This window comes from Eucyclogobius newberryi, unplaced genomic scaffold (assembly GCF_026437365.1).
Source record: "Eucyclogobius newberryi isolate DKJ021-1_F unplaced genomic scaffold, fEucNew1.0.hap1 SCAF_11, whole genome shotgun sequence".
In the NCBI taxonomy this organism is placed as follows: domain Eukaryota; kingdom Metazoa; phylum Chordata; class Actinopteri; order Gobiiformes; family Gobiidae; genus Eucyclogobius; species Eucyclogobius newberryi.
In genome coordinates, this window is record NW_027315735.1 from 27,384,748 (window position 1) to 27,409,388 (window position 24,641).

At 39.2% G+C, this 24,641-nt stretch overlaps 2 protein-coding genes across 2 annotated transcripts in view; one reads left to right on the forward strand and one right to left on the reverse strand.

Annotated features, from left to right (window-relative positions):
* ebf1a (EBF transcription factor 1a) overlaps positions 1–8,982 on the reverse strand; it is a 311,927-nt gene extending 302,945 nt beyond the window's left edge. Inside the window, exon 1 of the mRNA XM_072439800.1 lies at positions 8,968–8,982. The gene's annotated coding sequence lies outside the window, so the exon portion shown is untranslated. The remainder of the gene's footprint in view (positions 1–8,967) is intronic.
* Positions 765–23,811, forward strand: afap1l1a (actin filament associated protein 1-like 1a). Its single transcript, XM_072439798.1, has 19 exons — positions 765–949; positions 5,863–5,988; positions 7,915–7,998; positions 8,609–8,688; positions 9,883–10,018; positions 10,233–10,322; positions 11,548–11,765; positions 13,351–13,530; positions 14,882–14,962; positions 15,271–15,334; positions 15,438–15,548; positions 16,420–16,631; positions 17,407–17,552; positions 17,665–17,722; positions 20,090–20,183; positions 20,741–20,908; positions 21,890–22,080; positions 22,159–22,284; positions 22,976–23,811. Exons 1-19 carry the CDS (start codon positions 919–921, stop codon positions 23,000–23,002), a joined length of 2,223 nt encoding a protein of 740 aa, XP_072295899.1. The 5' UTR covers positions 765–918; the 3' UTR covers positions 23,003–23,811.
* The last annotated feature ends 830 nt before the right edge of the window (positions 23,812–24,641 follow it).

The window sequence follows — 24,641 nt, forward strand, 5'->3', positions numbered from 1 at the left end:
CTTTTTTGTTATTACATACATATTTTCCTATACGTTTCTATATTTAGTTAGATAAATAGGTAATATCACAATTGTTGGTTTGGAGATCAGCAAAATATCCCCCAAAAATTAATACTGAGTGCATTGTCTATAATTAAAATGGCAAAAAGAGACAGAAACAGAGGGTAACATCCTTTGTGGATAATTTTACGTTCTATTCCCACTTTGTGCGATTTTTGAACCTCAACCAAGACATTTACCGGCACTTTTTAGCACATTTTGATGCTTTGTGAAAACACCGTCTGAATATTATTGTGACAAAGCAAAAATGTCGCCCACTTCTACTGCCACGCCATTATGAGACACAGTTTGGGTTAGACGCATAGAGATACTTCATACTTTTGAAAGTCCCCGAACTCTTAAACACTCTTAGATAACTCTTTTATTAAATTATGTTAAGTTATTTTGTTTGTGCGTGGGTTAAAGATACTGTGTCACAGGGTTCAGACATTGTGCGCAGTTAATTAAAGTCTAATCACGCGCTCCGGCCCAGAACGTTAACTCATAAAGAATGCGAGTCAGGTATTAGTGGACATGTGTGTGTTTACACTGCAGGTTTTTACCCAGGTGCTGCACGATCTCAGGGATTACAGGAGCAGGGGAGGGGGATCCATCAGGCACACACAAGCGCTCACGTGCAGCACTGCCCCCAAAGGAAGGAGAGGAAGAAAGAAAGAAAAGGGAGGAAAAAAAAGTGGGAGAGGAGGTAGCCGGAGATAACAGATCAGAGGGAGGAAGGGAGACTGTGTGAACTGTGCAGCTGCAGGGATCGAGCGGTGGAGAGCTTCACAGTAACACACAAGGTGGTTCTGACCTGGGAAGCGCTCCTATCAGCTTCTCCCTCAATGAAGCTATTTGTTTCTGCCTGTGATCGGGAAAATGGTGGGATTCTCCTCCACCGCTGTTGAAAGTAAGTTAAAGTTCGGTCTACTCTTTACCAGACTTTTCGCTCGGTTAGTTTCTCTAATAGTCGCAAACATGCAACGCAAATGTCACTCCAGTACATTAGTTTTTCCAGCAAATATGAGGTTCTGCAAGGAATTTTGGAATGTTAGGTGGCTTTGTTTGCGTGCCAGCGAGTTAGAAATAATGATGCATTGTTGGGGGAAAACAAATCAACAGCCAGTGAAAAATGTAACGTATTGTGACTTGAAAATGTGTGTGTGGCGATTTTTGGGAATTTGCTAAATCTGATTTGGTCCTTGTGCACAATGGGGTTTGCATAGCGATGTGGTTCAATAGGTTTTACGCCATTTTCTCAAGTTAAAAGTAACTCATGAACTGGTTTTACACTAAATAACATGATTGCATTTGCGGTGAGATTTTCACGATTCAAACGATGCAACATTTTGTTTTGAAATGTTAGTTTTATCACTCTTAAACCCATGGATGATAAATGCAATCCCTCCATTATTCTTTCTACCTCCATTCACATTGTCAACTAGCAGATTTTGGTCAATTTTAAACGTCAAATAGAGTAAATGTGTGTTTGCAAAAGGCATTTTGTTGAACCATAGCACCTGCTCAGAAGTCGAAGGATTATGATGAAGTATCCCGACTACCTTTCAAAAAGAAAAATTAGGGAAAACTTCATTGCACTTTGAGCTGAGGTCACCTAATTCCTCAGATCAGCGTTTGTGGGGCATGTTAGTACAGGTGGTAAACTCCCTGACTTTTATTCCAATCCCCCACGCCCCCCTCTGTCTCTCCACCTTGTTTTCTCCCTCTGTTCCCGACAAACTCTTTTTGTGGCTCATGTTATTAGGTCCCCCTGGTTTTTAAAAGGCTTGTCTGAGCAGTTGAACAAACTCGCTCCGCACAATAGGGGCACAGGCACACTATGCTGAGTCTAGAACAATTTACAAGGTGAGGAATGTGTCTTGTATTTAACAGCTATTGTCAGTGAGGCGCGAGAAAGCGAAACATTTCAACAAATCCAAGTGAAATGGTAAGAAAAATGCCTCAAGCCTTATTTAAACCTGAGGATATTTACGTTAAAGCGCAGGAAAGTAGCCAAAACGACTCTTTTGCTTCTAATAAACCCTTATCCAGCTTGTTTACACTGCACCGTGGCTGTTTTATCTGGCAACGCTTGACTTCAAACAAGCCCATTCTGCAAATATATCTCAATATTCTACAAAGTAAAAGATTTAAAGCCTTAGGTGCTGCTTTTGAGCGTGGGAAACCCGTACGAGGTTTGTAATCCAAGACTTAAGGGACTTAGGATACAGATACTACAAGATGTACAAGATGTAATTCCCTTTTTTGCTGGTTTTGGCCCAAAGAGACAACGCTTCATTGGATAATGTGTGTGTTTTCACGTCTGTTCCTTGAAAGCAAAGCTGAATTTATCGCTGACTGGTTTAAATCTTTGTAATGTCGTCTTGGTGTTGAATGAGTCACAGCAGATACGGTTTGCCTTCCGCAGTTTTAGGGGAAGCCCAGTGAATGTTCAAACAGCTGAAAACTCTGGTTCCAAGACAAAGTGGTGAACAAGCCAACGCTCAGCCCACTCACTGACATGTGCCTCGCCACTTTGGACTCTGCAGAGTCTTTAAGGTGGTGAAGGGTCTGCCACCTGCCACGCTTTGCTTTGCCTGTAATGTCCCACAGTATGGCATTAAATGTGAATATCTAGCATTTGTTTAATTTGAATGATAATAATTAGTGCTGAACATTGAAAAAAAATGATATTGTACTGAAACATGCACAATGTCAAAGTAGATTGAGGAGTTAATATTTCAGAGACAAGGTGGATGTCAAGTCCCATGAGTTACTGTCATTGTGTCTGGAAGGTGCATCAGGCCAATCAGAGACGCTGTTTACTTTGAGAATGACCAAAATAAATCCTCAAAACTATACGGCTCAAGGGGAAAATATAAATGTCTTGGTTGAGGTGGAAGTATCCCACAAAACGTGAATGGACTGTACCACAAACGGGCAAAAATATCACTTTTAACCCTTGTTTGGAAGGTTACATTAGGCCTACCACTACCACAAGTTAATTTATTTGATCACCATCATAATTGCAGCAGCATCATTAACAACAAATGAAAGACTCCCCTCCCCACTCTTTACCCACATTTCATACCGTTTACTGTTCTGCAAAATGACAAAGCACCATTTGTAACCAGCCCTGATTGGATAAAGTCCTCATCACTTACATGTGTTAACGTACAGTCCGTGCATAAACATCTCTTCAAATTTTCTCAAATTAAATATTTGACCTGGCTGGGTTTGTATTTTGACAGTAAAATTCCACTTTTCAGCTACCATAGGTGTTAATTCCACATTCATAAAACTGCTTTGTTCGGTGTGGAAATACAATCAGCAAATTCTCCACCTGTTGCTGCCAAAAACCACAGGTCGCACCTTTAATGAGCCACGTAGGACTTCTAGCTTAGTCTGACCAATTCATCACTTTCATTCTAGTGTTTTTAATCACACTTATGCTACACAATGGAAGGAAACTGCACTCGTGAAAAAGACATCGACCCCCGTAAAGATACTGTAACGTCCGTCTTTGTCTATGGCTCCGTTTGACCCTCGGGAAGACGACCCACCTTGTTGAAATATGTTTGGGAGCAGCTTTTCTCACACACTCAACATTGACAAACTCCAGATATACTTCGGGCTGATTACAGACGTCTTTATTCACACGTTTCCGACATTCTTGCTAGCAGTTCATCCACTCTTCACAGTGTGTAATTGTGCCTTAGTGAGCCAGGTATGCTTCACACCTCGCTGAGCAAACAGACTGCCGAGTTCTTGTGGCTTTAATGTTTTGGCCGGTGTTTGTCTAGCTCTTGTTTCCATACGACCGCTCCGTCTAACAAAGGCCTTTCTGCCTCAGCGCTTGTCCCGCGCTTGACCCGAAAAAAGCCCGAAGTGGTGGTGGAGAATGCGCTGCCAAAAGGGACTTGGTAAAATGTGAGGTTACAGTGCGGTTTTAGGGCAATGGGAGAAGGTTGTGAGTAGAGGAGATACAGTAAAGACAAAGAGCGATTGGGAAGGAAGAGAGAGACGTTGATTGATGATGTTTGTGTCTAAGGGAGATGAGGGAGGAAGCGACACACACAGCACAAGCAGGTTGACGAAGTGTTTTCAAAGGGTGTTACGGATTAAGATAGATGGATTATGTTTTCCAAATGTGGGGAGTGTCTTGCCCTACCCAAAAGCACAAAAATAAACAGTTTAAATCAGTCCCCAAAACGTCAAAATGTGAAGGTGTTTTGACATTAACGCTTTCCAACATGTTAAATTCAGCCAGATTTTGTTTTGTCTCCAATATCATGAAAGTTGTGTTCAGCTTGCAAGCAGAGAGATGTCAAGGCTTGCACGTTTGTGAAAAGCCAGAAATGTGTCGCGGTAGTAAACTGGTTAAGCTGCTTATTTAACGGGTCGTCCCCTTAGAATTACAGAGCTCTACCTACAGTACGTTCTGCCCGGGTAATTCTGTCATATTTGTGTTTAACGTTCTGAGCACTTGTAGCACAACACAACGGGGCAATTGATTTTTTATTCACATACATTAGAATATAGAAAGTGTACAGAAGGAACAAGAATCAACAAATGACTCAATTTCGACAAAAAGGTCTGATAGAACCCTGTCATTCCACCACTGACGATCAGATTAACTCAAGTGAAGATGTTTGTATGAGTAGAAGGAGCCATTTTGCGCTCTGGAAAGGGAGTAAATAAACAGGAGTACTGAAACAAATGAAACACTACTCTTTGTCTTCGAGAATACAACATAATAACATGGTATAACGGTGAAAAGATATGTTTCACGCTCTAAAATTATGGCCTGGGATTGGGTCAAGACATTATTGACTTGTAATAAGAGGAAACGCACAGCCACGAGTAAATAAAGTAGTCAGTTTGTCCTCACAGTAGGACTGCAATATGAGAAGAACCATGACTGGTCTACTGGTCTAGTCTAATCATCATTATCTGGACAGTACAGAGTATAAAACACATGCCAAAAGCTTTTAATCAAAACAAACAATGACATTAATGAATGAAAATGACAAAAAATAATAAACTACGAAGACAAAAATGTGTTTTTGGACATATTCTCCTTTTGGATGCATATTTTCCCCCAATATCTGGCAAAAAAATGTATCTACAAATTGTGTGGGAACGAAATAATCACTTGACAAGTCGACTGATTTAAAAATAATGTCTGACTCCTCGACTACTAAAATAAACAATAGTTGCAACAGAAGTCGGCTGTAGCCTCCTCAGTTACATTTAAAGAACATGTACTTCTCTTGTAGTAGTAATACACATTTAACCCTTCTTGAGTAATATTTAACTTTTATAAATGAGTTGTTATTTTTAATTCAGTAGCTGTTTCCCCAGGCATCTTTCACACTCTTACTTGAATAATACCTTTGTACTTTTACTTGAGTAATATAATTTTGAAGTAACAATACATGACTCTTACTTGAGTACAACTTTTGTCTACTCCATCCATCACTAGTCTCAGTCAAAACCGTCTGGCGCTCTGGTGTTGTACAACCAAAATGTTTCCAAACCAACTCCCAGGAGGTGGCGGTGGTTCTAAAACCCTTTCCCTTTCAAGTCAGTCGCCATGACAACAATATCCCCTTTCCATCTCCATTTTGTTTAGTCTGACGTCCCGACCACAGACCTGGGGCATGTCACGTCTAATAAACCCCGTTAGAACTCGACAGTAAACAAGGGGACGGAGGAGGATAAGTCTCCCCAACACGGGGTTTGTTTGGACGTGCGGGTGCGACCTTTGAACCCCGGGCTGACACGCTGAACCCGCTCACCTCTGACCTTTGACCCCTGCAGCCATGGAGGTGCTGGTGAGCGAGCTGGGCGTCCTGCTGAAGATGCTGGACCAGGAAAGCCTCAGTTCATCCACGGAGGAGAAGAAGGTGTCTGTGTGGAACCTCCTGCAGCAGATACAGCCACAAGGTACAGGGAGTTATGATATTCGGGTCGTTTAACATTTTTATTCAAGCAAACGTCGTCAGTCGAACGTTATGAGCAAAGTCTGCAACAATTCAGGCAAAGTGTTCACGTTAGCTGAGAAAACACAAGCTTTGGATCAAGTGTGGACCATGAAAACATCTAGTGCCATAACTAGTTGCAAAGTAAGGGAAGATTACCTTTTTAGTCATGTAGTAATCTGAAACAATTTAGAGTAAATTGATTACAGTAACTAGCCCTCGTTACCTATAGTGGCTTTTTCCCCACTACAGAAATGTCTGTAATTCATAAGTTTGTCATAAAGAGTAAAAAGTATAAAAAGGTAGCAATGTAATGTCACCTTTAGTGACCGAGACAGATCAGTTGTGACCCGAACCAACATCTTCTGTCGCTTAGTTTTTTTTTAATTAATTAGGTTAAATAACAAGGTGTTATCAAGTGGAATTATTCTAAGCCCTTTATAAGTTAGTTCATGAGCTGCATGTGTCTGGTTTTAATTAATCTAAACCAGTAATCTAATCAGAGAAAGAGAAGTAACAAGATTATGTTAAACAGTTTATTCTAAAATCTCCATCGTTTATTATATTATGCTATTATACATGTAGAAAAAAGGTTATTATAGTAAATCTGTGATGACAAACTTACTCCCATTTGTAAATAAATAGTTTTTTCCCCTCAATATTTCAAATATGAAAGAATTAAACCATTAAATTAAAGTTGTTGTTTTTTAAGAGTTTTATGAATGCGTCGTGGCTACGATAGGGATATGATGTTTAGGTGGATGTCTTCCACATGAATTCCAATTTATGGGTTAAATGAATAAGTGACTATTAGTTTCCAACAACGACACCCTGGATTGGTGCCAGGGACACATACACAAGAAAGGCAAGCGCAAATTCTTTGATTGAGTGGACCAGGAGACTCAGATATAGGAAAGCAGTTCACAATTTATTAAATCTAAAGTCAGAATAAATGAAACATTTGTATTTTTAATAATAAAACTACTACTACTCTCATTCACACATTCACACCTCTAAAACAGTAGACACATTTAAACAATTCACCGAAATAACAAAAGTAAAATAAAACAGCAGCCCAGATTGTCCCTTAAGGCACTTAGCCCAATTACCCTGCCAGGAGGTGGCGCTGGTCCTTAGCAGCAGGCCTGGGACCCGGTACAGTCCCACAGTCCAGCTGGGGGCCAGAGCCGACACTCAAAAACTCCAAACGTTGATATGTTACAGTCTGTCAATGTAGAATGGGGCCGGTGCGAACGTGCCCAAACCCACCAAGGGCACTTGGAGGGAAGTTCTGGGTTTGGGGTCGGAGGAGAGACCCGCGGGGTCACCAATCCTATAAGGTACAATAGTTTGGGAAATTAACTCTCAGATGGATGTCCAGAACCGTGCGCAACAAGCGAGGGAGAGAGGAAAAGAGATACATACCGGTGCTCAAATCCGTGCACTATGCGCGCCGCGGCTGGGAGGAATACCGGCGCACAAAGCCTGCACGTGACGTCACGCACCACAAACAGTGCTAAATTAGAGCGAGTTTGAGTACAATATAAATCTATGGAAGAGACAGCTTACCGGGGCATTAAACCTGGGGAGCGTGCGGCACGAGTCATACAAGGTTTGAGCAGGGTTTGGTGAGCGCACGATGCGCAAACCAACCTGGTTAACACGCTGGTGTGATCGCTGGCTTTAAGCCTAAACTTTGGGGTGTTTTTGGGGCGATCAGAACGAATGCTCCGGTTCTCGTGCCGCTTGCATTGCTCCCAGAGGCGAGAAGGGCCAGCGCAGGTGAGGAAGCCTCCTTTTAAAGGCCCAGGCCACAGGCCATAGGCTGTCAGGGGTTATGAGGGCCTACTGCCACAAATGCATAATAATAAATCACTTCCTTTCGGTGCAGTGTCTGGCACAGATTACATCTACATGAACTCCTCCGTGTACAGAAATGGAACCAGCTTTGTGGAGTCATTGTTCGAGTCATTTGGTAAGTTTGAATATTGATTGGATCAGTGTAAATGTTTGAGATGGATTGATAGAAAAGTGCAGACGGAAATAAAAACAAGAGAGCATTGAAATAAAACGAAAATGTCATTTGGCTAGAATGGCATGTTGTGGTTGTACATTTGACTATTACTTGTAGGTCTAATCGAGCTGTGGTTACGTGCGACTGCCAAACCAACTGATTATCAAAACCTCACATACCATTTCTCTTAAACTTCTCTTAAACTTCCACCAAACACATTTTCTATATTTAGACTGTGATTGGAGGACCTCATTTACAAAGCTAAGATGACAATAACACAAATACAGAGAGAAACAAAGCTGTATTTGACCAAAATTAAACATCTATTGCATATTCTGTGGCCCCAATGGACATTTCACGTTATATTTTGATAAAGGACATGCAATTTTCTGTCAATTCCCTTATAATGATGATGTATTGTCTATTTTGTGGTTTCTGTGCTTCTGAACAAACGTCTTAACAAAACCATTACATTCTAATACAAGCTTCGTGCTGTGTGTGAAGTAATCTATCATACACTTTGCATCCAGCGGCGCTTTATGTCCATATAAATTGTACGTTTTCATTGTAGACTGTGAAATTGGAGACCTCAAAGACGTCACAGATGAACTCAAACTGGACAAAGACATGCAAAAAGACACTTTCAAACAGGTACGTGGCAGCGGTCCCCCTCATGCACCGTGGTTAGATCCAGAGTTCATTGTACAATCATTTGCAGAAACAAGTGCGTGGTTTGTGCAACTCAAACTGTAGCTCGAGAGCCAAGCCGGTACTTGTCCGGCCTGGAGGCATCTGGCACCAAAGGTCGCCCCGTTTTTCACTTGTCATCAGTTTTTATATGTCACCGTGAACTTTTAACCGACTTTGCAACTACAAATCCTGATTATGGGCTGTTATTAGAGTGCATCCATACATTTGTGACTATTAAACATTCCATTCCTTTGCCAGAGCATTGTATATGTTTACATGCACATCAAAATCGGATTATTTTTGTATTCCTGGGCCTTTAAGAGGATCTAAATGACATGCAAACTGCTAAATCTGATGTGAGTATTCGGAGGGACTGTGATCTGATGTTTTTGCTCATCATTTTAAGCTTATAACTCAAAAATATACATGTAACAGCTGTATGGACGATCCAAAATACCGGTAAACACCAGGAGTAAACAGGAACTAAACTAGCACTTTAGCACTAAGCTAGCTCTAAACCACAATTAAAAAAATAACTAAAACCAAAAAAAAAAAAACAAGACTAAAAACCAAGACTAAACAGGAGTGCAGCAGAGAGACTTCATACTGTAAGAAGAAGAGACATATTTCAAAAAGTGAGTTTTCTTTACTGCCTTCAGGCCATCGAGATTCTGTAACTTATTTAAAAGCACATAGGTATCTGAAATATGTTGTGACTACTTCTATTTGCCTTTTAATAATGATAATAACGTGATAATGTAGATGTAATTGTCTTTTTTCTTGGTGTTTTCTGTTCCTCTTTGTTCAGAATCGCTGCATTATATGTTTTTGGAACGTTTGTTTGTTCCTTTTTTACTGCTCAAACTCATTGCCCTTGCTGGTTTAATAACTGCAAAAGACTAAATCAATAAGAACAACCAGTTCGAACCAGAACTAGACACACGTAGACTCGGATTGGCCCCGTTCTAGTCAGGGTTTGGTCCCGCTTTAATCACAATTGGCCCCCGCCGTCTCCAAAGCAAAATGAATCAAGCCGAACTGCAAAGTAAACCTTTATTACCACGTACAGCCGCTGATCTATCGAGTCTGCTCGTCGCGGTCATGTCGAACACCAATCATAACTACGTGTGACAACAGTGTGTTTGCGTTCTGCAGGACAGTCCGGACTCCCCCGCGTCCCACTCGGCCGACTCCCCTCCGCCACTGCCCAACACCCCTCCCCCGGAAGAGTACTACGAGGAGGCCGTCCCGCTCAGTCCTGGCAAACTGCCCGAATACATCATCACGAGAGGTCAGCAGCGGCGCTTCCTCTGGTCGGCCCAAACCCACTGACAGGGGCTTTTTTTTCCTTCTTTCTCCCCATAAAACCTCTCAATTAGACCCAGTTTACTGCAATTTGTATAAACACAGACGTATAGCGAGCGGGATTACAAGGGCACAGTTACATCAAACACCAAACCTAAACTATAAGATCTAATTTGAATCCTCGTGTCCTCCAATTTCAGTCAGGCCCGGCCCTCCCACAGAAGACGGCTATGAAGAAGCTGAAAGCCTCTACCCCACAACGTGCGTCAACTCGCACCGGAAAAACTCATGTGCGTAACTCTACAATTATCTATGTAAATGTGTTGTGAAGACGAGTCAGCGAGGCACATTGTCTCAGTAAAGGAGTAAAGTGCTTATTTTCCTCTGTGTTCCACTCCCTCCAAGTGCCGTTTATCCCCCAGGGTGTGTTTGATTTATCTATTTATTTGTTTAAATGTATCCCTGTTAGTCTCATACAAGAACTATTATGTTGGTTGTTTTGAGCAGAAGGCAACTTGACAAGAATAGACTAGAATAGAATGTTTTTTGCTTTTTACATGGAAAATATATTTGCTTCTCAGTTAATTTGGACTTACACAAAGGGTCTACCGTCTTTATCACATTTTGTTTGTTGTATTTTGCACACCACACCTCTACATGCTTGAGAGAGAGAACAAAAAAATAATAGAATCGAAAATAGTAGCCAGATAAAGTTCTGAGCGTTATGTTAAATTGATTTTAAAAGCACAGAAGGTTGAAGACGCTGTGGTGAAAATTGAGATTTTTAGATACGGTATATATTTTTTGCCCAATATCTACATAGTCGACTGCAAAAATGAATAAATAAATAAATACATAAATACATACATAAAATAAATAATAATATTGTGTACATTACAGTTAGTTTGTGCCAAATTCAACTCAACAGGCATGATTCATTTTAATACCTCAAACTAAGCAAATTCATGTGTGAGTGAAAAAAGTAAAAGCAGAACATAAAAATGTACTTGAAAGAGTAAAAGTAAAAGCATTTCACACAGATTTTGAGAATTGTTAAAGTGTTAAATGACATGATTTGTGTACATAATTGTGCTGATCTTGAACAGTAGCAATTCCAATCCAGTTGAGTTTACTTTTTATAAATGTTTGTTTGCTCAAAGTTGTTTTTTGCACTCACAACCTTTAGTCAGACCATGAATATGCTCAAATGAAGCCTTTAAAACATATGAAAAGTACTTTATACTTTGTAGTCCAGTTCAAAAATGTTGTGGAGAGTAGAAAGTATTGATATCTACATTACTCAGATGTAATGAAATAAAAGTAAAAAGTATACTCTGTAAAATGACTTATATACAGATACCTTAATGTTTACTTAATTACAGTACTTTTACTTTTGTATTTACTTTCCACCTCTGGATTTGGTCCCGTTCTAGTCCCGGTTTAGTCCCAGTTTAGTCCCAGTCTCGATGTAGCGCCCGTGCAAGTGTGAACGTCTTCTTTCCACTGCTTTTCCAGACAACGACTCGGATGCTCTGAGCAGTTCTTATGAGTCCTACGAGGAAGACGAGGAGGAGCGCAGTCCCGGGGTCCGCCTGACACACCAGTGGCCCTCAGACGAGATGAGTTCAATGCCTCTCGCTCGAGACTGTCGCATCTGTGCTTTCCTGCTGCGCAAAAAACGCTTCGGTCAATGGGCCAAACAGCTCACAGTAATACGAGAGAACAGGCTCCAGGTAAGACGCCAGTAATATGCAGAAATATACAGAAATATGCAGTAATATACAGTAATATGCAGTAATATACAGTAATATACAGTAATATTCAGTAATATGCAGAAATATACAGAAATATACAGTAATATACAGAAATATGCAGTAATATACAGAAATATACAGAAATATGCAGTAATATACAGTAATATGCAGTACAGTAATATGCAGTAATATACAGTAATATACAGTAATATACAGTAATATACAGTAATATACAGTAATATGCAGAAATATACAGAAATTTACAGACATATGCAGTAATATACAGTAATATGCAGTAATATACAGTAATATGCAGTAATATACAGTAATATACATTAATATACAGTAATATGCAGAAATATACAGAAATATACAGAAATATGCAGTAATATACAGTAATATGCAGTACAGTAATATGCAGTAATATACAGTAATATACAGTAATATGCAGAAATATACAGAAATATACAGACATATGCAGTAATATACAGTAATATGCAGTAATATACAGTAATATGCAGTAATATACAGTAATATACATTAATATACAGTAATATGCAGAAATATACAGAAATATACAGAAATATGCAGTAATATACGGTAATATGCAGTAATATACAGTAATATGCAGTACAGTAATATGCAGTAATATACAGTAATATGCAGTAATATACAGTAATATACAGTAATATGCAGTAATATACAGTAATGTACAGAAATATGCAGTAATATACAGAAATATACAGAAATATGCAGTAATATACAGTAATATGCAGTAATATACAGTAATATGCGGTAATATACATTAATATGCAGTAATATACAGTAATATACAGAAATATGCAGTAATATATGGGTCATGTCACTTTATCTGCCCAAAAGTCAGGGTATCTTTTGTCCATATCTGCGCTGCATCTGTCACTATTGTCCAGTTTATGATTTTTGCTAATATTTTAAGGTTTATTGATTACGCAACTAACTGATTGTTGAAATAATTCGGTAATCCAATAATCTGGTCTAAACATAAGCTCCAAAACACACCATGTTCTGAGAAAAGAGGTTTAATGACGCAGACAGAGCTGTAAATTAAAAAAAATAACACAGGATATAATGTACGTTTTGTGTTTTTGGTGAAAACACTGTTTCCACTGTAAATATACTCCACCAGGATGTCCTCACTTTAGCGGCATCTGGATCTAATTTAGTAAAAAAAACACCTTCACTGGCCCTTTACGCTCTAAAGAATTAATACATTAACGAAAAGAAGTGTTGCTTGATTCAATAATTAATAAAATAATAATAATAGCACTCATTGTTGCTCTAAAATTATGTATATTGCATGTTTTATACCATGTTACAGAATTGCTTTTGATACAAGTTATATTTTACACATGTTTTAGATGTTTACCTTTTGTTATTACAGTTATTAGTTATTAAATCATGTCAGTTATTGTGTTTTTGATTGCACATCGTACTTTACTTTCATGCATTGTATAGTAAGAGTTGAATTCCTCCCCTGTGAGACGAATAAAGTTCCTTGTTATGTGTTGTTGTTTTCCTTTAGTGCTACAAGAGCTCTAAGGACACCACCCCTTATGTGGACCTGCTGCTGCCCCAGTGCATTGTGGTCTATGCCCCTAAAGACAGCAAGAGGAAGCACCACGAGCTCCGCTTCACTCTCCCCAGCGGAGACGGCCTGGTGCTGGCTGTGCAGAGCAAAGAGCAGGCCCACAGGTGGCTCCGGGTGAGGACGCATCAGTCACTGTTTGTTTGAGAGTCGAACGCTCAAGGGCAGAAGCGAGTTTGACAGACTGAACCGAGAAGATGTGTAAGAATACTGAGGTAGAGTAGTGTTGCCTGATCCACGGGGAGAAAGATGCTCCTACAACACACTTTTGTCCTTGTGCGATTAGAATTCAGCCATGTTCAGTGTTGGGAAGAGTTTACTTTCTGAATACTTAGAATACTTTCTCACTAAGTGGCATTATAGTATGGTATAAAGAACACAATTTGGGATTAAAACAGCTGTATGCTTGGTGGAACGACGCATCGTTTTTTCTCATTTATCGATCTCAGCTAAAGGGAAAAATGCACTCGCTGTCACCACAAGAGCGGCAATTTTGAGCAGTTTGAAGCCCAAATTGCATAATCAAATACCACAATGTATTCCTTGATTTTAGGAAAGTAATTGTACCGCAATCACAACTAAATGAAAGAGTAACTGGTAATATATTTCACAGGACGGAGCGACTTGAACAATGTAACTGGAACCATGTTGGCTTAATTAAGACTACCGTATTTTCCACACTATAAGACGCACTGTCAATGAATGGTCTGTTTTAGATCATTTTTCATATATAAAGTGCACTGGACTATAAGGCGCAGTAAGTGAAACAAAACATGTACCACACAAAATCACTTCGAGGTCAGTAAGCGCAACCAGAATGAATCCACATATAAGGCGCACTGTCGTTTTTGGAGAAAATTAAAGGCTTTTAAGTGTGCCTTATAGTGTGGAAAATACGGTACTTTTAATTGGCCCTTGTTCCTCGGCCAAACACAAAGAAAATACACAATATACATGCGTTTGCGGTGACGTCATACAGCCGGGACTTCCCCATAGCGGCCATTTTAAAAGGGGCACGCGATATATAAAAAACAACACGACCTTTTCCATCCCAACGCATCCCTTTCTACGGCATAATGAGCTACGAATACTTTGATTCTTTAGACGATAACGGCAAACTAAGGTACATGACAAAGCTATCATTTCTTGGTCAGTCAACAGAGCTATGTCCTAACAGATTAAGCAGGTTTTTGGCATTTTGGCCTCATATTTCCTGGATTTCGTATGTAGTAGACGTGCTGTTGTGCCTCTTTCAAAATGGCGGACTCGGTTGCCACTGCACAAGTTCCCGGATGTGCGAACGCATGTATACAATTCAACATTCAACAATACAGTTTATTTACCCCATTATACCCAACTCCTGATTAAGTTCAATGTTCTCTTGTTTTTTGTTTGTCAAATCTGGCCAAATTATAACATTGTACATTTGTCACATAAGAATAAGTTTGTAACATATTATTTTGTCCAGGTGGTTCGGGACGTGAGCGGCCTGAGCTCTGCCCCTGAGGACGCGTCTCCGCTCACCTCACGAAAGAACGAACTCGACAAGGTACAATAATGCTGTTTGTGAGTGTGTGTGTGTGTGTGTGTGCGTGTGCGTGTGTGTGTGTCATCTTTACCCTCTGGCTGTAAATCATCTTTATGACTGAGGTGTGGAAAAGTCAAGACAAGCTGTAATTGTGTTGTCACCATCAATTCTCTTTAACAATTGGTTGCGCTCGGGTGTCGCTGTTGAACAAAGAGGGGAAGTTAAAATGATAGGAGAGGCTTCGGAGCAGGCGATGCCGCTCGTGTCCACCGCTCGACCTTAAAAATACATTTGAGAAGTGAAAATGTGCGTGTGTTTTGCTTTCCCAGAGGCTGTCGGCGGAGAGGAACACGTCTGATTCAGATAGCGTGGGTGTGTCCGCCGGGGAAAACGGTGAGTCGAGTCGGACGTGACGCGACACGAGTCACTGCATTGGCAAATACAACTTTTATATTGCAACTGCAGTGTTTTTTTGTTGTTGTTGTTGCTGTTGTAGGTAAAGTGAAGCGTGGGGCGTTTGCTGCCGGTCGTAAAATCACACGAATCATCAGCTTCACCAAGAAAAAACCTCCAAGACCTGGAGCTACGTTCAATGACCCTCGACAAGGTCGGCCGTCAACTAAACAGCACTGTATCGGCCATGTTCATTCAGACTAGTGATGTGGATGAGGAGAATGTTTCAATGTACGCACAGTTTTTTATTACATGCTGGTACAGGGGAGAAACTGAAGCTCTGAACTGACAGCAAAAGTCCTCAAGATCTTGATTTATCTTATATATTATCTTGTATTATCTTATATATATTATCTTATTTATCTAAAGACAAAGCTCAAAGAAAATATGAAGGTCTAAGGTACAGGTGCCTAGCCTTTACTAAGAACAGGACAAAGCAGTAGTTTGTACTTCAGGTGATCTTAACTTTAACATGTGATTTAATGTCAAGGTTTTACTCATGGTTTATGGTCAAGACTGTTTATCTTTATTTTGTTTTAATTGTAGAATGTCGTTTACTGTCCTGTCATCTTATTATATATTAAACGATGACAGCAAATGATCTACTACTACTACTACTATCACTACTACTACTACATCTACTACTACTACTACTACCTCTAAGTTAAATTTGTCTTTATGATATCTGCCTCAGACCCACACAATCGAACCACAGAATTAAACAGGTCAAATGAATTATGAAATCATCAAATGAATTATGAAATCATCAAATTAATTATGAAATCAACTGTAACTTGCATAATTGTTGTATTCTTGAGTGTGTTTTTTCCATTTGTAGCTAAAACTGTAAGCACAATTAGGATATATCTACATCTAAAGAAAGAAAACAAAAATCGTACCGGCATATTTTTTCTTATGCCATTAATACTATTTTGGGTGTTATTTGTTACAGTCCAATTTATTTTGAAGGCAGATGAACCTCATCTTTTTCCTCTCTTCTGTGCGTGTGCTGTGTCCCGCTGCAGGCTTCATGTCAGTGCTTGTGAACCAGGTCTGGAGGGAGCAGTGGTGCTGTGTGTCCAAAGGCTCCCTGCGTTTCTACAGCGACAGGGGCGAGCCGCGCACCTGCCTGCCCTCCGTCTCACTGCACGACTGCGAGGTGGCGCCCGGGCTGGGACCCAAACACCCCTTTGCCTTTCGGATCATGAGGAACAGCAACGAGGTGGCGGCGCTGGAGGTAGAACGTTCATTTGCTGAACTCAAATGACAGTACTTTTACTTTTAACAAACGCCCTGTGGAAAAACGATAGCTTTTCTTTTGAGAGAGAGAAACGTTGTGGCGTAGACTGTTACTTTCATGGACTAAAATGCTGGTATTTCATCTTGTCTTTGGTCAATGTCATATCTTTACTGACAAAAAATAAAATTTCACCTAAAACTATGACTAAGGTATGGATATTTTTGTCGATGTATGATATTATTGTACATGTATGAAGCAACAATTTGTCATTGTAAAAATAACAAATATATTTTTCTGGTTAATTTAGTCGAGTGATGATTAGCATGGCATTTTTGTCTACTAAAACCAAATCATGAATTGACAACATTTTGACAGATTTTTTATATAAAAGACAAAAATAAATGATTATTTCTTGTCATAATGAACTCTGGTGGAGTATAATGTATATAATGATGCACCTCCTGTTTGTGTGGGTTGAATAATTAACATACAATTTAATAAAGAATCAAACAAAGTCATAAAACTGTGACAATAATGACTTAAGTTACAAGTACAGTATTCCTGCTGCCCCAAATAGAACTTAAAAGTAGAATTTGAGCAGATTTTTCTTATAATGACACCAAAACTGATTAAATAAAACAATAAGATAAAATAACAAGTTTGAACCGCTAATTGACAATAATAATAATATTTTGCCATGGTTTTTGAAGTACCCTGTAGCCCGCCTAGTGTCCGGTTGCCCCCTGACCTGGTTGTGTCCTCGTCCGTGTAGGCGAGCAGCTCGGAGGAAATGGGTCGGTGGCTGGGCGTCCTGTTAGCGGAGTCCGGCTCCATGACAGATCCAGAGTCGCTCCATTACGACTACGTTGACGTGGACACCATCGCCAACATCCGCGACGCAGTGCGACACTCCTTCCTGTGAGTGGGACGTCCCGGTCACATTTAGTCCATTCTTCTGCACAGGGTCAAACTGAGGACACAGACGACTTCTCTAATTATTACGCTAACTTCACCTTTTTTATGATTGTAGGTGGGCCTCTACTTCAAGTTCCCCAGACTATGATGACGTCCCGAATGAGGACCTGCAGGTGGGTCGAATCTTCTGTCAGATAAAGAGGGAAGAAAAGCAGGAACGTGTACTTGACTTAAAAATATACTACTCGACTAGAACAAAAGGGTCGTAAATATCAAATAAATGTTTTTTGTTACAGCACTTCTCAATGAGCACAAGCATTTAGCATCAAATCCATTATTATTCACTCTTTACAATTGAGAGACAATAATGAAAAGTGTAATATGAAGAATAAAGTGGAAAAGTGACTGTATTTTCTGCACTTTACACTTATGAAAATAGACATACAAAGTAGGGTTGTACAATGGATCTACTTTAAATGTTGCAATGCTACTTTTTATTCCAGTAACATTATTTTCTTTGCCTTAGAATCGATCAATAACTACAGAAAAAGCTGTAGAATTCTGAAACGCGTATGATTCTAGTGTTCGTTTGGCTGTCTTTTCTCAAATTGTGTTGCTCCTGGACATATCAAAGAAATGTTTTTTGTTACAGCACTTCTCAATGTGCACAAGCATTTAGCATCAAATCCATTGTTATTCACTCTTTACAATTGAGAGACAATAATGAAAAGTGCATTATAAAGAATAAAGTGGAAAAGCGACTGTATTTTTTGCACTTTACACTTACGCAAATAGATATAAAAAGTAGGGTTGTACAATGGATCTACTTTAAATGTTGCAATGCTACTTTTTATTCCAGTAACATTATTTTCTTTGCGTTAGAATCGACCAATAATGACAGAAAAAGCTGTAGAATTCTGAAACGCGTATGATTCTAGTGTTCGTTTGGCTGTCTTTTCTCAAATTGTGTTGCTCCTGGACATGTTTAAAAACCTAAACATAATTTGACTATTAAAACATAAGTGGGAACTCTTAACGCTGGTGCAGAAGAGTGTGTGATGTGACTAAACGAACCCCGACGTTCTTGAGCTTAAGCTGAGCCTGCACCTCCAGCTGTTCGCTCCCGTCACTGAGAACGATCCCTCCGGTCACTTAAAACCACAGCCACCAGCAGAGCCTTGTTACACGCCTGTCCAGAGAGGCAAAGGGCACGGGTGGATCAGAAAAACTCCAAAAACTAGAGAAAATAAAAGGGAAGTGTGAAGGTCGAGAGGAAGGCAGGAGGTCACGGCAGTTTTACAGCCTGTAAATTGCTGTTTTAACCCCAAAAGACATCGGAAACACGGCTTTCAGCGCCCACAGCCACAGCCACAACACAGTCAGGTTTTGAAGAGTTTTATAGACGTTCCTGGCCTCTGCACAACGTGAATTTGAACTCGATTATGTCAGCAATCGCCAACTTGCATCAAAAACCTTTAGACCGACCAACTAAACAAATCAGTGACGTTTTAAAAGAGAAAATCCCCGACCAACATTGTAAATGAGTTATTCCTGTTTTAAAAATGGGGATTTGCTCCACCTTTAATCCATCTTAAGTAATTTTGAGCAGTTTATTTGAAATTAGAAGTGGGAATATATAGCAAAACGTAGATAATATTGTGAATGTTGTTTTGAAGACAGGCAACATTTGACTATCAAGTGTATTGTTTGAACAAAAAGAGAGTATAAGGTGATATTTCTGCACTTTTGTGATTCATTTTACAGTCATATCCTTTGTCTGACTGTAAAACCTGTTCTAATATGTTTAAAGATATGTTTTAACACACTTCTGTTGGATCATCTGGGATATCGGGATATTTTTGTCAATATCGGCCACCGCTATTTGCAACTGAAATACATGTTTGCTCAATACGGTTCCGTTTTGTGATTACTTGTTGAAAATGTTGAACGGATTGCCAGGGAAAGGCGTCATCACTTGAATAAAGCTAAACCTGTGGAAAACAAGTTTGAGGAGGACAGTACAAACTCTACAAATTCAAATACAACTATTAGAATTGAATACAAATATATAATTCAGACTTTAGTTCAGACTTTTATCATCTTTTAAAAGCTTCCGTGGTGAGGACAGTAATATTTTTAGGTATCTGCACTTTTTACTTTAACTTCACTACATTTGAGAGCAGGAATGTGTTCTTTATACTTCCCTACATTTTGTAACAGGAGTAAAAAGCAAAAAGTGAGTGAGTTTTTAGCACTTTCATGGTTTGAGTTGCCATCCCAACATCGATCAGACAAAAACATACCAAAAAAAGAGTTAGAAAAATGAAAATCAGCACAATTTTGTATCCAGATCACCACTTTGACGCTTTAATAGCTCTCCAAATATGTCTGAAATAATTATACTTTTTACTCTAAAAGTAACGTGAACTATTACTTTAGTCGTTTTTTCTCCCTCCTGTATCTGTACTTTTACTTCAGTAACAAAATACAACGTTTTTCCGCCACAAAAACACATTTTCTTGTCCCTCCTCTTCCTCCAGTCTCAGCAGGACCACGGCAAACGGCGCTCCAGTTTTTCCAGCAGCGACTCGGATCGGACCAAACCTTCCGTCTCCCTCAAACGCTCCGGCTCGAGTGAGTCCTCTCAGCTTTTTACTTCTCCTCATAAAGATGATAAATTATACTGGCATTTGTCCAACTCTGACAGATTTTGCTCAGACTCGTACGTGCTGTCAGCGGTGAGCTATTCCTGCAATAAAACATGCGCTTTTCATGTGCTTTTGCCCGTCTATCCTCTCAATCATCTCCGGCTCGGTGTTATCTCACATGTTTCCATAGCGACAGTCGTTTTCTGCCATCTAGATGAAGCAGAATGGGCCCAGTAGCTTTCTGAAAGAGCGGTCGATGGGTTTTTTGGGTCTTATTTCGATAACACATCAAAGAAGGCGCGTCTGTAACTTAAGATTCATTGGTTGGAAGCATCAGCTGTGACGCGACCTCTTCTCAGCGGGAGCGCCGGGCTTTTATTACTCCACAATTTCCCGCTGTCTTATTTGAGATAGAAAACAGGTCCGGTTGAACTAAAACCTGTGACATTTGAAGGACACGCGCGTTGACTTTGGCGCGTCTTTGCTCTTTCTTCCCATGACCCCCGTGGCCTCTCACTAAAGCCTGATGTCTTCTTCACGCAGATGCAAACCAGTACGGCCGCTACGGGAAGACGCGAGCGGAGGAGGACGCCCGGCGATTCCTGAAGGAGAAGGAGGAGCTGGAGAAGGAGAAAGACGGGATAAGAAACGCTTTGGTGGTTCTGAGACAAGAAAAGAAAGAGATCAAGGAAGAACTGAAAACGGCACACGGTAAATATTGGTTTACGGAAAGAAATACTCTTAATTTAGCTATTTTTGGACCACTTTGCTGTATTATATGCTATCTAGTTTTGGAGGTAACTTTACTTTCAGCTATTGGATAAAGTCACATGTACAAAATGTATAATATATGAACAACTTCTCGTCAAAACTTTATCCACAAAAAATATTCACCTATCACCTAAAGAAAATCTGTAAATTCGATATCCAAATTGTCAAAACAAAAATTCTAATTTGTCAGCAATATTAGAATGTCTATAAATAGCAGAGCGTGTCTAGTTTGCATAAAATAAGTCAAGTTATTTGGTTAATCAATAATCGTGATTGTTCAGGTCACAATAGAATCGTAACCGCTAAAAACGAATAATTGTGGCTATTTTAGAAGCAAAATTAAGTCATTTCAATTCAATCTGCACTCACATAAAGTACACCTACCCGCAAATGTACTGTGCTTTTTATGTGACTGTTTATATCACTTTACTTTTGCCTTCAGAAACTTTGATTTCACACAAAGCGAGTCACATAAGATTGGAACAGTAAAGCACTAGAATGACACATTAAGAATCTCATGTTGTTTTGTTTGCACATATTGCACAACATTACAATACTTATTCTGTCACCTTGACGTCCCTGTGCGATGTTTCAAAGTAATATCTGATTAGTTCTACTACTCTCTTCACCTGGCGTTCCCCGTGTGAAAAGATTCTCTCACTTCTGGGCGACAATCCAGTTCCAAATCGTCTGATCTTAACATCTACTTATTACATTACGCGAACATCAATATTGCCCTTCATTGCATCAGATACGACGTGTTTTCACAGCCTGAATAAATGTGGTTTTCAATTAACTCGGAACGCTTTGATATTCCCCCAAAATAAATCTTATCCCGCCGAGGAAGATTAAATGCACCGTGTTCCAAGGCTCCTTTTCATGTTTTCTGGTTAACTTGATCGCGACTTGTTTATTGTGCAGAGCGGAGAAAGCCCTTCCTGAACAAGCGGGTGGTGGAGCTGGAGGAGAAATGTCGGGCCAAAGAGGCAGAGAGGGTGGATCTGGAGCTGAAGCTGACCCAAGTCAAAGAAAACCTGCAGAAAAGTGTGGTGGGAGGAGGTGGAGGAGGAGGCGCGGCGTCCCCAGTGCAGACCAAACCGCCACCGGGCAAAGTGTGTGTTTTTGACTCCTCATTCTCTCGCATTTATAGCTCGTATTTACATGTTTACACGCTTATTCTGAACGTCCAGGCCTCTAATAAGAAGCATCAGAACATCTACACTGAGGGTTTACCTGTGAACTGTGCGGCCGAGTTGAGAAGGAGGCCGCCCTCTGTTTACGCCTCTACAACCGGGACGGTCATGCAGAAAGCAAAGGTACGCAACCAAAATGAAGATCCTCATAAATTGAGATTTTAGTAGAAAACTGAAGCAGAATAGCAGATAGTTTGTTATAAGTTATTCTTTCAGTGTCAGTCCCAAAACCCAGATAAATAAATGGGCTGTAAAAAGGTTATTTCAAGTTTTATCAGTCTGGAAAGTTTAAGTGAATTGTTGTGGAGGTGGGAAGTATTTCAAATAATCGATTAAAACGTGATTGATTTTTGAAGATATCATATAGCATATTCAAAATTATCTCAAAAAGCTGCAAAGAAAAAAAAGAAGAAGAGTGATTTGACATTAAAGTGGTAAAAAACATATGTTGTAATGTTTCAGTCAAAGGTAAAAAGTGATGTTTATGCACTTTTCTAGCAAACATTTATCCTCTGTCTATCGTTATTGGGATATTCTAATATTGAGATACATTCAATTTTTTGTCAATATTGCTCATCTGTGACTTTTGACTCCAAGGCAACACATTTGAATTGCAAGTTTTATGTAAAGACATTTGGTCATTTTGAACTTGCATTTTCTCATTTATTCCCAGGATTTTCAGGATTCAAATAACACATAAGTTACGTTATGTTGTTAAAAGTAAAGTAATATTACATTGTGCATTTCTAATACAGTGATGTTGACTTTTTAATTATTTTTTTTTAAATGTTTTTTCCATGTTTGCTTTTTTCAGGAATGGGAATCAAAGAAAGGAACTTAAGGAGGCAGAGTTGTAAGAACCATGAACGGGACCAAGAGATGCATTATTTGTGAATTACTTGTAATGAAAGACTTTGGTCACTAGGTGGAGGTAAATGCCTCTATAATATTTACTTGTTACATGAACGAGGCAATTCTCACTGTATTCAAGTGTTGGCATTGGTTCAAGTTTGAGACAGGATGGTGACATTTGTGTTTTGAAAAGGGGATAATGTAAGTGCAAAAAAATTATGAGCATTTCAGTGCCACGTTGACAGTTGTGACGGAGAAAGAGTTGTTTTAAGCCGGCGAGTGCCTTTAATGTGTGGATATGTCTGCACAAAGAGAGCGCTGACTACTGTTTTAAATGTATTTTTTATGTTGAGCTTCATATGAGATCAACGTCATCATAAAACATAGAGTAGGTGTCAGGGCTGTTCAGCCGCGTGCCACTCAATTACTGCATTTTTAAATTGAATGCACTTATAAGTTTCAGCGCCTGAAGCTGAAGGCAGAGAGAGAGGCACAGCTTAGCTTCAACTCAAAATAATGTGGTTTCAGAAAAATGCGGGGGGTAAAAAACTTGCAGCAACATCTGTGGTTGTAGATTATACTATATATTATGTCCCTGCTCTATATCAGCGACTAGCAAAGTGCTTCTCATTCAAAGTCATTAAGTGCTCGTTTCTATATTAACATAAATGTAAATTTGTGCTCAACCTATGGGACATTTTTGCACTTTACTGTCCTCTGTCCTCACACCAGGGAGCGATAATGTATTATGTCTTATTTCCAAAGGTTTTAATAATAAATGGTATTGTTAAAATGCAAGTCTGTGTTTCTTTTGAATATTTAAGACCATGATATGTTGGTAGTTTGGAGTACGGCTGCACAATATTGACATTAAAACAAAACTCTGTGAATGATATTGCAACAAACTAAAGCGACACAACAACAGCAGTAAAATTAGTCCAACTCTAATACTTAAAACAATTTAGTTTATTATGTTGTTTAATATAATGAAAAAGAACATGTTTGAATTTATTAAGGTAAATCAAATTCAATAACTGAAATTATTGAGTCAAAAAGTATGCAAATTTCATAAAATCTAATCAATATTTATTCACTTAAATCTAGACCAAAAAAATCTGACTTATCTTGTTCTAAGACTAAATAAACGCTAAGAATTCCTGATAACTAAATATAAAAACTGCACAGATGGATAATTTTACTTATTTCAAGGACAGTTTTGCCGAAAACAAGTGTATTTTTCTAGTTTTAAGGAGGTGTAACTTTGCAGTGTAACAGCCATATCGCATTTCGCAATAATTTCCAATATTGTGCAGCCAGAGTTCATAGTAATTTCTATTCTTTGAACACTTGTGTGACATTTGTTGACACGTGCAGTATTAACAGGGATTAGTGTTGCAACGATACTAACATTTTAAAGTCGATATCGATACTAAGGAATAGGCTCGATACTCGATACCAATGTCGATACCACAAAGATAGTAAAAAACCTTTGTACAAACAATAAGCTGTAACTAAAGTACATTCTTATATACTACTCTTCTGATAAACTAGATCTAATAAATTCAAGGTTATTCAAAACGGTTCAAACTTTTGTCCTGTTTATGTTTTTTTTTTAATACCGATACTTA

Excerpts from the sequence above, each read along its gene's own strand:
- afap1l1a (XM_072439798.1), top strand. The coding sequence starts at position 919 with ATGGTGGGATTCTCCTCCACCGCTGTTGAAA. Across the intron at positions 17,553-17,664 it reads GCAGTGCGACACTCCTTCCT|GTGGGCCTCTACTTCAAGTT; the intron begins GTGAGTGGGACG and ends TTATGATTGTAG. Across the intron at positions 20,184-20,740 it reads CCTCAAACGCTCCGGCTCGA|ATGCAAACCAGTACGGCCGC; the intron begins GTGAGTCCTCTC and ends TTCTTCACGCAG.